This window comes from Neovison vison, chromosome 14 (genome assembly GCF_020171115.1).
Source record: "Neovison vison isolate M4711 chromosome 14, ASM_NN_V1, whole genome shotgun sequence".
Lineage (NCBI taxonomy): Eukaryota > Metazoa > Chordata > Mammalia > Carnivora > Mustelidae > Neogale > Neogale vison.
The window spans coordinates 7,876,956-7,893,259 of record NC_058104.1 but is presented as its reverse complement, the minus strand read 5'-3'; the positions used below and the strand labels follow the sequence as shown (position 1 = coordinate 7,893,259).

Below are 16,304 nucleotides of genomic sequence, written 5' to 3'. Positions count from 1 at the left end.
CACAGCGACTTCAGTTGTATGAAGAGTTCATTCATTCTTTACCTACAGGAATAGTCTGCTCAATTATTTGTACCACTGAGGGGACAAAGATATCAGGGAGTGTATTCTGAGTGATGTGTACTTTGACTGCAAGTCGACTCATTATAGGATACTTTTGCAATCCTCTTTATTAGATTTTAGGTTTTATTTTTTATTTGTTTTGTTTTTGGTTTTTTAGGTTTTATTTATTTTTTTATTTTATTTATTTTTTTTTTTTTAAAGATTTTATTTATTTATTTGAGAGAGACAGTGAGAGAGAGCATGAGCGAGGAGAAGGTCAGAGAGCGAAGCAGACTCCCCATGGAGCTGGGAGCCTGATGTGGGACTCGATCCCGGGACTCCAGGATCACGCCCTGAGCCGAAGGCAGTCGTCCAACCAACTGCGCCACCCAGGCGTCCCTTAGGTTTTATTTTTAACTACAAAAGCAAAACCCACAAAAAACAAATGCCACAAAGGGACATGCAGGAAGTAAATACTTACGTCCACTCTTACATCCATACACATTTCTCCCCCAAAATGATACTGATATTATGGTAAACATTTTCTTCTTTTTATAAATTAGTACTGGTTATGCATTATTTTAGAACATTGATCTTGTCATAATAATTTCCCAAAACATCCTATTGTTGAATGTTTCATCAGTCTTCAATCATTTACTAAAATAGATAACACTGGAATAAACAGGAACATACCTTTTTGTTCTGGTTAAAATGATCTCTATGATAAATTCCCCAAAGTGTGATGCAAAATATTGTTATTTTTATGAATGTCTCATTTTCTTGATTACAAGCTTCTTGACAATAAGAAGCAAGTCTTTGGAATTACTCTGGTGGGCAAACCCTAGGGAAGTCCCCTCCCTATAGGTGTGGACAAGACCTGCGACTTGCTTCTCACCAGTGGGATGCTTGAAAGGTGATTAGACGTACATAATTAGTGGACAAGATTATATTACATAAATCTTTTATTTTATTTTATTATTATTTATTTATTTGATAGAGAGAGATCACAAGTAGGCAGAGAGGCAGGCAGAGAGAGAGAAGGGGGAAGCAGGCTCCCTGCTAAGCAGAGAGCCTGACATGGGGCTCGATCCCAGGACCCTGAGATCATGACCTGAGCTGAAGGCAGAGGCTTAAACCACTGAGCCACCCAGGCACCCCTATATTACATAAATCTTAACAGCTTCTGGGAAATTCTACTCCTAACAACCTGAAGGAGCTTGGAAGTGGATCCTTCCCTGGTCAGGCCCCTGATGAGAATTCATCCCTGGCTGACACCTTGATTACAACTTTTTCTTTTCTTTTTTTTTGTTTTTAAATTATTTATTTGATAGAGACAGTGAGAGAGAGCATGAGCAAGGAGAAGGTCAGAGGGAGAAGCAGACTCCCCCTGGAGCTGGGAGCCTGATGCGGGACTCGATCCCAGGACTCCGGGATCATGACCTGAGCCGAAGGCAGCAGTCCAACCAACTGAGCCACCCAGGCGTCCCTTGATTACAACTTTCAAGACCCTAAGCAAAGGTCCTAGATAAGTCATGCCTGGACACCTGACCCACAAAAACTGTGAGCTAATATATGCGCTTTGGTTAAGCTGCTAAGTTTGTAGTATTTGTGACACGTGTCCCCTAACACCCAGAATATTGCCTTAAAATGAGAAAGCTCGGTGATTTTGTGGTGATTTTGACAATCTAAAATTTCACCCTATTCCATATGCTCACCATTCTCATTAAACACATAATGTTTTATAAGAATTCCTGAGGTGCTTAAGTATGAGGCACTTTTAAAAGTCAACAGATCCATATTCTAAAAAAACAGAAGGGACCGTCTTCTGCTTTATCATTCTAGTCTACTCCTGTATCTTATTTGAGCATGGAAGCTATAAAAACAGTCACAGCTTCAAAGTATTTTATATATATATTTTTAAAGATTTTATTTATTTATTTGACAGATAGAAATCACAAGTAGACAGAGAGGCAGGCAGAAAGCGGGGGAAGCAGGCTCCCTGCTGAACAGAAAGCCCAATTTGGGGCTCGATCCCGGAACCCTGAGATCATGACCAGAGCTGAAGGCAGAGGAGAGGCTTAACCCACTGAGCCACTCAGGCACCCCAAAAAATGTTTTAAAATTTTAATTCCATCAGAAGGCTTTAAAGGCAAAGGAAGAGAACCAAGCATCTATTGTTTTTTTTTCCATACTAACTACACCTCCAGGTAGCCAAACAGTAGATGAAGGGAAGTGTCTTATAAGTGTAACCAGCTAAGAGAGAGGAAATGACATATTTAGAATACCACCACACTGTGGCCACTACTAAATGAATAGATATGGTCACTGATCATTGACAGTTGCTAACCTCATTGAACAGTGATCAGACATCATGCGCCTCCTTGACAAAAGAACTTCCTAACTCCCTAACTTCAACTAGCAATTTACAGGAAATAGGAGGACAGAAAAATATGTAAAACGTCATGGGCTTGCAATCAGTAAAATCCAAGTTCTGGAAAAGACTACAGGACAGACAACCTGATTTCTCAGTATTCATTACAAATAAATTGTAAGGTTAAAGAGAAGAAAGGGGACCTATAGACAAAAGGCTCAAGAGATGTATCAACTCATCACAGCCATGTGTGCACCTTATTAAGGTCCCAATTAGGGGCGCCTAATTGCCTGGGTGGCCTAGTTGTTTAATGTCTCCCTTTAGCTCGGGTCATGATCCCAAGGTCCTGGGATCGAGCCCTGCATTGGGTTCCCTGCTCTGTGGGAGGCCTGCTTCTCCCTCTCTCATTCCCCCCTGCTTGTGTTCCCTGTCAAATAAATAAATAAAATCTTAAAAAAGAAAAATAAGGTCCCCATTAAAACAATCATATCAATTATTATTGAAGAATCCTTCTCTTCACAAATTGAAATACAAAATGAAATACAAAACTGAAATACAAAATCATACAGCGCACGGGATGTACTTCCAAACTGTACGAGGAGGAGGAGAGTGAGTTGAGAACAAGGTTGTCTTTGAGGTGGGAAATGCTGAACCTGGGTGATGATGGGTATACGGGGGCTCACTACATTATTCTGCCTTTTTAACGTTATCTGTTTAAAACTGGCCATAGTAAAATGTTTTTTAAAGAGTGATCACTTTTAGCACAAAAGAAGAAACTCAAAGAAACAACCACCAGGACTCTGATATCTCTTTGATGTTAACAATACTCTTTTTCTCTGTCGTACTGACTGGTCTTTTCTTCTAGAAAACTTCAGAAGATTCTTTTTTTTCTGTAGTTACCATCTTTCTGAGAAATATGTTTGATCCTTGGTCTCTTGCCAGAGTTATATTTAGATTTTTCCAACAACAGTTTTTCAGATCTAAAAAAAAAAATGTCATTTGAACATTTGGATGAAAACAGGCCGAAGTTCAAAGGATTCCAAAAGGGAAGCAGAAGAGAAAAAGAACATAACTAAGTATTTCACTTTTCTGGCTATGTCTTTGGTCTTTCACCTTAGCCCTTTCTCACTTAGAAGTATGTCCTAATGCTAAAATGCCAAATTAAAGTATGAATGTTCTTATTTTTAGAATAAGAGGCCACTGGCAAAGGAATGTAAAGAAAATAGGCCAAGCCTAATAGAAATAAGGTTAAGGGAAAGCAACAGCAACAAAAATAGAAATTATAAATTCTGTCCTTCGTGCTAGCTCGGTAATAGAGTCAGTTGGCTCCCAGTGTTCAAGAGAATCACATACAAGTCACCTAGAGGCAGAATTCCAGGGTCACCATTAAAAAAAAAAAAAATTTGTGGGGCACCTGGGTGGCTCAGTGGGTTAAAGCCTCTGCCTTCGGCTCAGGTCATGATCCCAGGGTCCTGGGATCGAGTCCTGCATCGGGTTCTCTGCTCAGCAGGAAGCCTGCTTCCTCCACTCTCTCTCTCCGCCTGACTCTCTGCCTACTTGTGATCTCTGTCAAATAAATAAATAAAATCTTAAAAAAAAATTCGTTATCAGTCACTTTGCTGCCCACTTATAAGAAAATGCCACCATGAAGAGAGGGCAAATGCAAGACTGCAGTGAGAAATTTGTAATCGAAAAGTGACGGAGAATAAGTTCTGACATGCTTGACCAAACTATTCAAAGCAAGAGGTTGAATCAACTCTGCCAGAAAATGGGTAAAGAAAAAATTATACTGGTAACAATCAAGAAACAAGAATTCTTTCTGGGGGCACCTGGGTGGCTCAGTGGGTTAAAGACTCTGCCTTCGGCTCAGGTCATGATCCTGGGGCCCCAGGATCAAGCCCTGCATCGGGCTCTCTGCTCGGCAGGGATCCTGCTTCCCTTCCTCTCTCTCTGCCTGCCTCTCTGCCTACTTGTGATCTTTGTCTGTCAAATAAGTAAATAAATCTTCTCTCTTTTTTTTTTTTTTAAGATTTTATTTATTTATTTGGCAGAGAGAGATCACAAGTAGGCAGAGAGGCAGGCAGAGAGAGAGAGGAGGAAGCAGGCTCCCTGCCGAGAAGAGAGCCCGATGCGGGACTCGATCCCGGGGCCCCAAGATCATGACCTGAGCCGAAGGCAGAGGCTTAACCCACTGAGCCACCCAGGAGCCCCAGTAAATAAAATCTTAAGAAAAAAAAAGAATTCTTTCTGAGTACAGCAGTAAGTGAATATGTTCTTTTAAAAAGAGCCAGATTATCACTTCACAAAAAAGCAATTCATTCTGTTAAAATTTGGCACCAGGATTTGGTTCACTGAATTCTGAAAACCATTAGGAAAATTCTCCATTTTTAACTTTGTTTTTAAGATTTTATTTATTTATTTGACAGCGCGATCACAAGTAGGCAGAGGCAGGCAGAGAGAGAGAGGGGAAAGCAGGCTCTCCACTGAGCAGAGAACCCGATGCAGGACTCGATCCAGGACCCTGGGACCATGACCCGAGCCCAAGGCAGAGGCTTCAACCCACTGAGCCACCCAGGTGCCCCCTCCATTTTTATCTTACTCCTCCTCCTCCCTTATTTGACACCGGCTTAACGAAACTCAGCCCTGCTCTGCTCTCCACCTTTCTCCAACTATACATTGATAGTTCTTGCCAAAGATGAAAGCTAAGGTACACTCAGGAAAGTGCCTCAGAGTCAATGCTTTAAGATCCTGTCTTCTATAAATCAACAGGAAAAGTATAAAAACTCAATGGAATAATGGTCAGGAGTAATGAACAGAAAAATCTAAGAAAGAAACCCAGAATGGCTAATAAACATCAGAAGATATGCTCAACCTTTTTATTAATCAGGAAAATGCGACTTCTAGAGACACAACCCCTCAGTCATCTGACCCTCTGATCTATCAAGCAGGTGTGGGACAGGGGAGGATAAGCACTCCTGTCCTGGGGAGCCGGCACGAGGGCAGTGTGACCATGTCTGGCAATGAACATGAGCACATCCCGGAGGTACAACAAGTCTGACGTCAACAGTCACAGACACAAGGAGAGACGTGCACAGGGTCTCGATTTAGCACTTCACTATCAGGAAAAACTGCAAATGACCTAAATATCCTCCACAGTAGAGAAGAGTAAATAAAGGTGGTATGAATTGTTAAACAGGGGTGAAAAGGAATGAATTTGATCAACATAGGGCTCAGGAACAACGTGAAATGTAGAAGCGAGTTGGAGATGCACACCACGATGCCATTTCCGTAGCACTTCCACACACCAGCCCCAAATACTAACGACTGCTGACGACACGTATGTGTGTGTGGACAAGTATTAAAAACGAACTGGGACAATGTCATACCAAATTACAGACTGCTTCTGGGAAATGGGAACAGGACTGGTGGTGGGAGGGGACTGTACTGTTATCTCGAATATTCCTCCTTATTATCAAAGCTCTGTTTCCTCAGTATTCTGGCAGAGTTGTTACTTCCAGGTGGTGGCAATGTGGGTGTTTGCTATGATACTCTTTGTCCTTTTTGGTAGTTTGCAATGCCTTCCTCGTCCCACCGACAACATACAGAAAGCTTTTGGAAGACACTGTGTCCCCTCAGCACTTGGGAACACAATCTGGCGTATGTTTCCCCACAGCTGACACGCTAGATGTCTAGTTTTCACTTTCTTATCTTGTCACCTCATCGAAGCTCTTCACCCCTCAGAGCAGGATCTGTGTTTTCCCTACACTAGTGGGGTGCTGTGGATCAGCTGAGCTGAAAAGAGCACTTAAAAACTGAGATCACTATGATGCTTATTTTCTCAAGTTTTCCAAAGAAAACTCAGTAAATGATGCACAACTTTAAATATTAAGGCAGACCTACTTTGTCAGGCTATTTAATGGAAGACTGTTCGAGCTGCCACTACCACGCTAAGCTCACGGGGGTCTTACTTTACCTGTAATGTGTCCGTTGTGCTCCTTGAGTTCATGAGCTTTCACCCACTGGCTCCCATTCTTCTTATAGATGTGGACTTCGTGATTGTTGGGGCTAAGAGCAATCTCTGGAGGAAAAAAGTCAACAGTTATCACTGAACTTGAAATTGTCACCAAAAAAGAGAGATGTTACAGTTGGCTTTTTTTTTTTTTTTAAAGGAGTTTATTTATTTGTCAGAGAAAGAGCGAGCCAGCAAGCATGCACACAAGCAGGGGGAATGGCGGACAGAAGGAGAAGCAGGCTCCCTGCTGAACAAGGAGCCCTGTGCTGGATCCGATCCCAGGACCCTGGGATCATGACCTGAGCTGAAGGCAGAGGCTTAACCATCTCAGCACTCAGGCACCCAAAATACTGATTTCTTAAAATTAAAATTAGGATCTATGATTCAGACTTTAGATCATTTACTAGTTTCCCCCTTCTATTATCTTACTTTCCCTTTCCCTCCTTAGGAAAGTTACATCTGTTTTACAGATGAAACTGTGGAACCAGATAAATATCAAGCTCTAAAAATCCTAAAACTTTAAGTACTTTCTCAAAACCAGTTACATTCATTTCTCTAAAATTCTAAGATGCTTCAAAACCAAATCCAAATCTAAAGTTGAAAAATGCTATAAATTTCAAATTATAATAATAAAAATAGGCCTTAATATATTAAGTTTATCAAGTAGCCTAAATGAAAACAATGATAACTTTCTATTAAAAATAACTGGAAATACTCCAAAAACCCATTTTTACATGGGAAAGTAGAGACAGAGGACACATGAAACTCGGCTATGAAACTGAGATGTTCACAAAAGAGAAGCTCTCGAGTCACCATCCTGTCACGTTACAGATTAGACTGAAAGCAATCTCTATCAAAATCTCAGCTGGCTCCCTTGCAGAAATTAGTAAAATGACCCTTAAATTCATACGGAAATGGAAGGGACCTAGAAGAGCCGGAAGAATCTCGGGAAAGAAGTGCAAAGTTGGAACTCACACTTTTCAATTTCAAAACTTACTACATAAAGCTACAGTAACCAAGACAGTGTGGTCCTGACATTAGGACAGACATAAAGATCAATGAAACAGAGCTGAGAGTCCAATAAGCCTTCATATTTACAATCAACTGATTACTGACAAGAGTACCAGGACAGTTCGCTAAGGAGAGAATAGTCCTCAACAAACGCTGTCAGAACAACTGGAGAGCCACACGCAAAACAATGAAGCTGGGCCCCCTATCTCACACCTTAGACAAAAATTAATTCAAAATGGATGCAAAATGTATATACAAGGCTAAAACTGTAAGTCTCTTAAAAGAAAACATAGGTATACATCTTTGTGACCTTGAATTAAATGGTTTCTTAGATAAAACAGCAAATGCACAGCAACAAAAGAAAAAATAAACTGGACTTTTTCAAAACTAAAAACTTTTCTGCTTCACAGGACATGATCAAGAAAGTGAAAAGACCCCCCCGCCAAAAAGGTGAAAAGACAACCCACAGAATGGGAAATTTGTAAATTATATATTGTGTAAGGGACTTGCATCAAGTATACAAAAGAACTCTTACCACTCAACAATGAACAGACAACCCAATTTTTAAAAAAGGCAAAGGATCTAAATAGACATTTTTCCAAAGAAGATATATAGCCAATAAACATGTGAAAAGATGCTCAACATCATTAGTCATCAACAGGGAAATGCAAATCAAAACTGCATTGAGATACTACTTTATATCTACTAGAATATAGTGGGTACATAACTTTAATATAAAAGGCCAACAATAACAAGTATTGACAAGGACACAGACAAATGGGAACCTTTATATACTACTACTGATAACGTAAAATGGCACAGCCATTTTGGGAAAGCAGACTGGCAGCTCCCTAAAATGATCCACAGAGTTACTATATGACCCAGGAATTCAACTCCTAGGTATAAACTCAGGAAACTGAAAACATAAGTTCACATAAAAACTGGTACACAGGGGTGCCTGGGTGGCTCAGTGTGTTAAAGTCTCTGCCTTCGGCTCTGGTCGTGATCTCAGGGTCCTGGGATCGAGCCCCCCATCAGGTTCTCTGCTCAGCGGGGAGCCTGCTTCCTCTTTTCTCTCTGCCTGCTTCTCTGCCTACTTGTGATCTCTGTCTGTCAAACGAATAAATAAAATCTTAAAACAAAAAACAAAAAACCCAACTGCTACATGGAATGTTCACAGCAGCATTATTCATAATAGCCAAAAAGTGGTAACAACCCAAATACCCACCAACTGATGAATAAACTTATGGTATGTCTAGGGGCTGCCTGGGTGGCTCAGTAGACTGAACATCCAGCTCTTGATTTCAGCTCAGGTCATGATCTCGGGGTTGTGAGATCGAGCCCTGCATCCAGCTCCACACTCAGCAGGGTGTCGGGTTGAAGATTCTCTCCCTCTGCGCTTCCCCCAACTTGCATATGTGCATGCGCTCTCTCCAGAATAGACAAATTTTTTTAAAAAAAATATTTTATTTATTTATTTGACAGACAGAGATCACAAGTAGGTAGAGAGGCAGGCAAAGAGAGAGAGGAGGAAGCAGGCTCCCTCCTGAGCAATGAGCCCGATGTGGGGCTCTATCCCAGGACCCTGGGTCATGACCTGAGTCGAAGGCAAAGGTTTTAATCCACTAAGTCACCCAGGGACCCCCAGAACAGACAAATCTTAAAAAAAGAAAAGAAAAGAAAAGAATATAAGATATGTCTATAGAGTATTATTCAGCCATAAAAGGTAATGTACACATGGTACAAATATGGATAAACCTTGAAAACAGAATGGTCAGTGAGAAGTTAGATGCAAAAAGCCACATATCATATGACACCACCTACACAAAATGTCCAGAATATGCAAATCCATGCAGAGAGAATGGATGAGTAGCTGCTTAAGGCTGGAAGTTTTGAGCAAAACTGGGAATAACTGTTAATGGGTGCAGAGTTTCTTTTTGGAGTGACAGAAAATATTCTGAAACTAGATGCTGGTATTATTACCTAACTGTGAATATACTACTAAAAACTGCTGACATATCTTTTAAAAGGGTGAATTTTATGTGAATTTTATCTCAATAAAGTTTATTTTTCTTTTTCCAAGAATAGTTTATTTATTTGAGAGAGAAAACGTGAGGGACAGAGCATAAGTGGAGGGAGAGTGGCAAAGGAAGAAGGATTAGCAGACTCTCTGCTGAGTTAGAAGCCCGATTCGGGGCTCCATCCTAGGACCCTGAGATCATAACTGGAGCCAAAGGCAGATGCTTAACCAACTGAGCCACCCAGGTACCCCGATAAAGCTTTATTTTAAAGAAGACAGAGAATATAATTAAAAAAAATTTTTTTTAAAGATTTTATTTACTTATCTGACAGACAGAGATCACAAGTAGGCAGAGAGGCAGGCAGAGAGAAAGGGGGGAAGCAGGCTCCCTGCTGACAAGAGAGCCTGATGCGGGGCTCAATCCAAGGACCCTGAGATCATGATCTGAGCCAAAGGCAGAGGCTTAACCTACTGAGCCACCCAGGTGCCCCAGACCCTGGGCTCTTATGCCAATGAAAGATGCCTCTGATATAAACCTGTGCTGTAGACAAAGATATGGACACAGAGCCAGAAGGCTTAGATGCTAGCAATGGCTCTGACATTAACCATTAGAAAGTCTTTCCACTGGAAACTCTAGGCCTTGGTTTCTCTTATCTATAAACCAAACAACTGAACCTAGTTTCCTACCGAATCTATGGCCATCCCCTTTTCACATGTGACACAAATATGTGGTCCCTAAAAAAGTGCTCACACATAAAAATATCAAAGGCACCAAAATAAAGGAGTAAAAGTAATAGCATACTTACGGGTACGATCCCTGTTCCAGGCATGACAGGTGATTGGCTCTAGTAAAAACTGATGTAGGGACATTATTCTTAGTGTTTTCAAAGGATAGAAAGCTGTAATAAGCAACAGAAAAAAAGCATTTAAAAGGCAGGCAACACATATTTAAGTTATCTGGGGATCCCAAAATGTTTGGGGATGAATAAAACATTACTGTCCCATTAAAAATATCAATCTCAATGTCAATACTAAATCATTTAAATACAACAAGCACTGTAACCACCAATGTACCAATGTATAGTTTATTCTGTCAAGGGTCATCAAGGGACTCTAAAACCATGAGTTAAAGACTACTGGGGTACAGGATAGTCACACAGTCTCAAATTATCACTCCACAGATTATTTACTAATTTCATAGAGAGAAAAATGAGCCTTAACAACAAAAAAAATGTGGCAGTCACCATCTTACCAAGGGATCAAACTTACTATTGAAAAGACTGGAACAATCTAATCTGATGGGCTTCCCCACGGGAGGAAACGCGAAGTACACACATCATCACTTAAAAAGAGTGACTAATTTATCATCCAGACCAGAAAATGTTTAAGAAAGCAGAAAAGGGCATTATGATGTTGTGACAAGAGATCACAGGACTATCCTGGAGAAACCTGGTTATACCGCCAACCCACCTACCAAGTATTTCTGCCACACATACTTGGTTTAAATCCAATCAAGACCCAGACCTACTTCCCAGTTTTGAGGAAATAAAGGGGAGTGGAATGAGTCAAATAACACAATGGGGGAGTAAAAAGTTCAAACCAGAATATATATACACTATCCTAGAAAACAACTAGCCTGGACTATTATTCATAAAAGGCAATGGGTGTGAAGCAGACTGTTCTAGATTAAAAGATCTATGAAAATCAAATTCGAAAAATGATACTTGATTGTAATCTATTTTTACAACAGCCATAGAAGACATATTTGGTACAATAAGGAAAATATGAATTTGTACTACATATTACATAACAATATGGAGTTATTTCCAATATCTTAACTCGATCCCAGGACCCTGGGATCATGACTGAGCTGAAGGCAGAGGCTTTAACCCACTGAGCCACCCACGCGCCCCTTTTAGAATACTTTAAATACAGGGATGCCTGGGTGGCTCAGTGGGTTAAGCCGCTGCCTTCGGCTCAGGTCATGATCCCAGGGTCCTGGGATAGAGTCCCGCATCCAGCTCCTTGCTCAGCAGGGAGACTGCCTCTCTCTCCTTGTATGCTTTCTCTCTCTCTCTCTGACAAATAAATAAATAAAATATTTTTTAAAAAGAATACTTTAAATACAATACTTTAAATACACAACACTCTGAAGTTTCAATACATTTCAGTACAAGTTTTTAACCTTGAGTGGATAGTGAAATGTAAGACAGGAATCTGGATGTAAATAGGAAATGAATGGAAAGGACAGCAGAAGGTTATGAAGTGAACAAAGTTCAGCAGACAAAACAGAAATCAATCTCAGTGGAAGGCAGAAGAAATGTCTGTTAATTGTTGTAAAGGAATCCAAAGGTCAAAAAGAAAGAAAGTGCACCCTTAAATAAAACATATGATATCTTGAACTGGCAGACAAATGTCAGTGTTTCATAGTCTACTCTAAAGTGAAGTTATTTAGGTCACTGGTTTTTTACTCTTACATGTTCTAGAAAGCAAACTGCACTCACAAGTAAAGAAAACCAGCCTCTAACTGGAAATTTAAAAAAAAAAAAAAGTTTTAAACGAATACAAATTAGGCTGCTTAATGTGTTATTTAAAAACAAACTTCCAGATGCTCACTGCATGATTCTCTCTTTACAGCTGATATCAGATACTCACCCTTCACAACAGGTTTTACTCACAGTTACTCAAAATAACGTACCATGTCACAAATATCTCCTTAATTAAAAGCAATTTAGTTCAAAAGCCATATTTTAAAAGTCCATTTGTTAATTAAAACAAAACTGACCTACAAATAATTCAATGTGACTACACGCAATAAAAGCACGTTATTTCATGTATAGTTAAAAAAGGAACAGTTGCAAAGACGTTCTCATTCTTTAACCAGCTTTTCTTTAAAGACTTATTTTTAAGTAATCTCTACACCCATAGTGAAGCTTGAATTTACAATCCTGAGATCAAGAATTTCATGCTCCACTGGCTGAGCTGGCCAAGCATCCCTCAACTCAGTTTAAGCAAAGTAGCAAAGCTTTCAAAAGAGGTAAACATTTTCATAATGGCATAATTACTTTCTAAAATTGCATTTCTAAGTTTATTCTATCATTCAAGTTCCATATGTGCAGACACACTCAGACCTGTACTTCATTTATAATCATGTAGATATTTAAAGTCTGTAGAGTACGACAACGCTCGTTTGTCAAACTTATAAGGCACCCAGTAAACAGAGTCTGTATTCCTCAAACTCAGTGAGTGCAGGAAGAGTAATAGCATGAATTCTGTCCCAAGAAAAAGATGCTTTCTGTCATAGCATGATAATTCTAATTCTAAACTCTAATATTTAAGTGACACCTGAAAACTTTTGTCTTAATGAGAGCAGGTAAGAGAGAAACCGACAATAAAGGCGGTGACATGAAATTTGACCAGCTTCTATTGTTAAGGTCTTATTGTAGAGCACTGAGAGAAAAAACGACTTACAATGATTTATAGTATGATTCCAGGCACTCGCTGTACAACCCAACTCCTTTTTTGATCTATCACTTTGAGTACAGTCATTCTTTTTTTTTTTTTAAAGATTTTATTTATTTATTTGACAGAGAGAGATCACAAGTAGGCAGAGAGGCAGAGAGAAAGAAAGGGAAGCAGGCCCCCTGCTGAGCAGAGAGCCAGACGTGGGACTAGATCCCAGGACCCTGAGATCATGACCTGAGCCGAAGGCAACGGCTTAACCCACTGAGCCACCCAGGCGCCTGAGTACCGTCATTCTGATGTTTGGTTGCCATGGACTCTGGAGCTAAGGGGAACTGAGTTTGAATCTTGGATTGATCACATACTGGCTATGAAACCCAGCGCAGGTCACTCAACATCTCTAAATCTCATTTTTTAAAAAAATATGCAAAATGGACATGTCACTGACATCCTAAGGCTGTAGATATGAGGATTAAATGAGATAACACGTGAAAATGTGTAATACAAAGCATAGCTCAGAAGTGATGCTGAGTTAGTTCCCTTTCTTCCTTTGACCCAAGGCTTTTGAACCATCTCTAGAAGTACATACTGGTTATTATCCTCTGAACCTGGAAATGTCTGCATACATTTTGAATTCTTGGCCCTGAAGCCTGAAAGTATTTGCACAGTGAAGATTTAAGTTCCTTGTTTAGGATCAGTTTCCAACACTGTGATTCATCCAGTTTCTAATTGCTCTCATTACCCAACCCAGCAATCCCAGGTACTCCAACAAGGTCACCACACCCTCCACAACACTCTGAGACAAGGTTTCGATGCCAGGCACCAGCCTCACTGGCAGATCACTTTAAACTTCTTTACGCAGAATTTGTTTCAGCATAGGATTAGTTAACCAGATCAAAATACAGCACTCTTCTTCCAAGCAAACGCTTTATTTTTCCAAGATAATCTCCTCCTTTAACTGTGATAAGTAGATGAATTAACCTTGGAAGGTTTCCGAATACTATGGTAGGAAGCAGCCAGTTACACCCACTCCCTAACAGGGTAAAAACACCCTCCAGACTGATACCCTCTCCTTTTTCCTTAGATACCTGAAAAACCCAGGACCTACCTGAAACCAAAAGGTGAGATAAAATTGATTTAAGGGCGCCTGGGTGGCTCAGGTCATGATCCCAGAGTCCTGGGATTGAGGCCCACATCGGGCTCTCTGTTCAGCAGGGAGCTTGCTCCCCACCCCACCCCCCCGCCTGCCTCTCTGCCTACTTGTGATCTCTCTCTACCAAATAAAATATTTTAAAAAATTGATTTAAAAACGGAAAGAGCTGAACTAGTTTAACTTCAGTAATTCAGCCAATGAGTTGTGAGTTGAAGTAGATAAAAGAAGGTTAACATTTCCTTCAAGTTCCAAAGCTGCCATATGAGAACAGATGGCTTTCTAATCAAAGATTCTAAGCTACAATTTATTAAGTGTCTACCATGTTCCCAGCAGTGTAGTTAAGTACAGGGGTAGGGCCAAACACATAAATACATCTAACACTTTCCTGGTCCTCCTGTCTGGGCGGAGGTGGGGTGCGGGGGGAGGTTAGGAAAGGAAGAGAAGATACATATGCACAGAATCCTCAGAACAGTAGGAATAGCTAGTATTTATTAAGCACCTACTCTGGGCCAGGTACTATTCTGGGCAATTAATGCAAATAAGCTCACTTGATTTAAAAAAAAAAAAAAGCCCTAAGAACCTTCCTACTGCAGACGAGGAAATAGGGACTCAAAGAAGCAATATTCCCAAAGAAGTGGTGGTGCCGGGACTGGAATCGGGGCTGTCCTACTGGAGGGGCTGGAACGTGAAAGGAGGAACATAAAAGGCCCCACGGAGCGAGCAGGGGCGGTTTTGTACGATACTGACTTAAGAGAAGGCGGCACTCGAGCGGAGGAAGCTTAAAGAACTCCGGGGAGGGTCTTTCGAATTCAGGAGCGCGCCCCACCCCCCGCCCCCAGCAAGAGCTCAAAGACTGAGGGCTCCCCTAGACAGGACCGGGACCGTCCAGGGTCGCCCACCGCGCAGTACCTATTCTACATGCTAAAGAAAGGAACATTCGTCGCGACGCTCGACGAGGGGGAAGGTCATCTCAGTTACTACAATTTACAGATTGTGATAAACGCCCATCATAGAGGAGCAAAGAGGACTAAGAAGCGCAGGTGAAGGAGCCGCTAATTCTGGCACCGAAGCAGGCTCGGAGCTGGAAAATCTGGAGAGAAGCGATCTGTGTGTGTGTGTGGGAACCCCAGGGGCTCAGCTGGCCCCACGGAGAATGGGGATCCCCCGCCCCCACCGGAGGCCGGGCCAGGAGACCCGGCCCGCCCCTGAGCCCAGCGGCCTAAGCCCCCGCCTCACCGCCCCCGCGGGTTCAACTCCGGTGCGAGGCCGATCAGTGGCGGCCGACAGGGCCAGGAGCTCGCCCTGCTGTCCCTTACCTGGGATCGGGGCAGTGCGGACCGGCCCGGAGCGGAGAATTCGCGGACTCTGGTCAGTCGACGCGAACAGGCTCCGGCGGGCGCGGGCGGAGGACCGAGGCCCAGAGGGAGCGGCTAACAGAGCCCGGAAGTGGCCACGGCGCCTGCGCGGAACGGCCGCGCGGCTCTCTGCGCACGCGCTGAGCTTGGGCGCGCGGCCGGAGTTCCGCGCGGGTGTGGCGAGGGGAGGGTCCGACGTTCTGAGCGCCCCCTTGCAAAGGGGTGTCGCACACCGGCTCGAAGGTGGTGGCGAAGCGGCGTGGGTGGCTTTTTCTTTTCCTCAGAAAGTTTTCTCAGCCTCGCGGACCGAGGTGTGGAGCCTTGGCGCTTTCCACAAGTGCTTCTGTCAGGAAACGAATTAGAACTGAGGCCTTTTCGAGCCACAGGGACCCGACGAACGACTACATTTTTTTCCCTTCAGGGAGAAGTTTCCCTCTTCAAAGCCAGTTTCCTTCCGTGGAAAGCCTCTGAGATCCTCCCCGAGGAACCTTCTCGACTTCTCTTCGGTCGGAATCGCATGTTCCCTGCTCCCAAAATGGCGCCATAGGGCAAAAAGAGTTGGGGGAATTCATCACCCCCTCCCAGCCCCACAGACCCGTGGAGACAGTACTTGCTGTACAGTTGAGGCTTCTGAACCCCGCTTCCTGCTGGACTTGGCGCCCCTGAACCCACAGAAATCCCGGAGCAACACTCCTTTCGTTTGAGGCCACTGCAGGTCACCAACAGAGTGGCTCTGGTGGCTTTCAAGCTTGACCCCAGTGCTTGCTCAGAAGGTGATGGTCACAAAAGTGAAGTCACATTCCTCACTTCAGAGCCACGCTCTGTTCTGTAGGGTTAGTTAACCCAGCTGTCCAAGGAGCACAAATGCACTGGCAGTAAAC

At 42.3% G+C, this 16,304-nt stretch overlaps 1 protein-coding gene across 1 annotated transcript in view; it reads right to left on the bottom strand.

Annotated features, from left to right (window-relative positions):
- Positions 1 to 15,517, bottom strand: part of ARPC1A (actin related protein 2/3 complex subunit 1A) — a 29,816-nt gene extending 14,299 nt beyond the window's left edge. The window contains exons 1-3 of the mRNA XM_044233453.1: positions 15,385 to 15,517; positions 10,260 to 10,352; positions 6,384 to 6,488 (exon numbers count right to left, since the gene is read on the bottom strand). Of these exons, the coding sequence (XP_044089388.1) occupies positions 6,384 to 6,488; positions 10,260 to 10,323 (169 nt within the window). The 5' untranslated portion in view covers positions 10,324 to 10,352; positions 15,385 to 15,517. The remainder of the gene's footprint in view (positions 1 to 6,383; positions 6,489 to 10,259; positions 10,353 to 15,384) is intronic.
- Between the last annotated feature and the right edge of the window lie 787 nt (positions 15,518 to 16,304).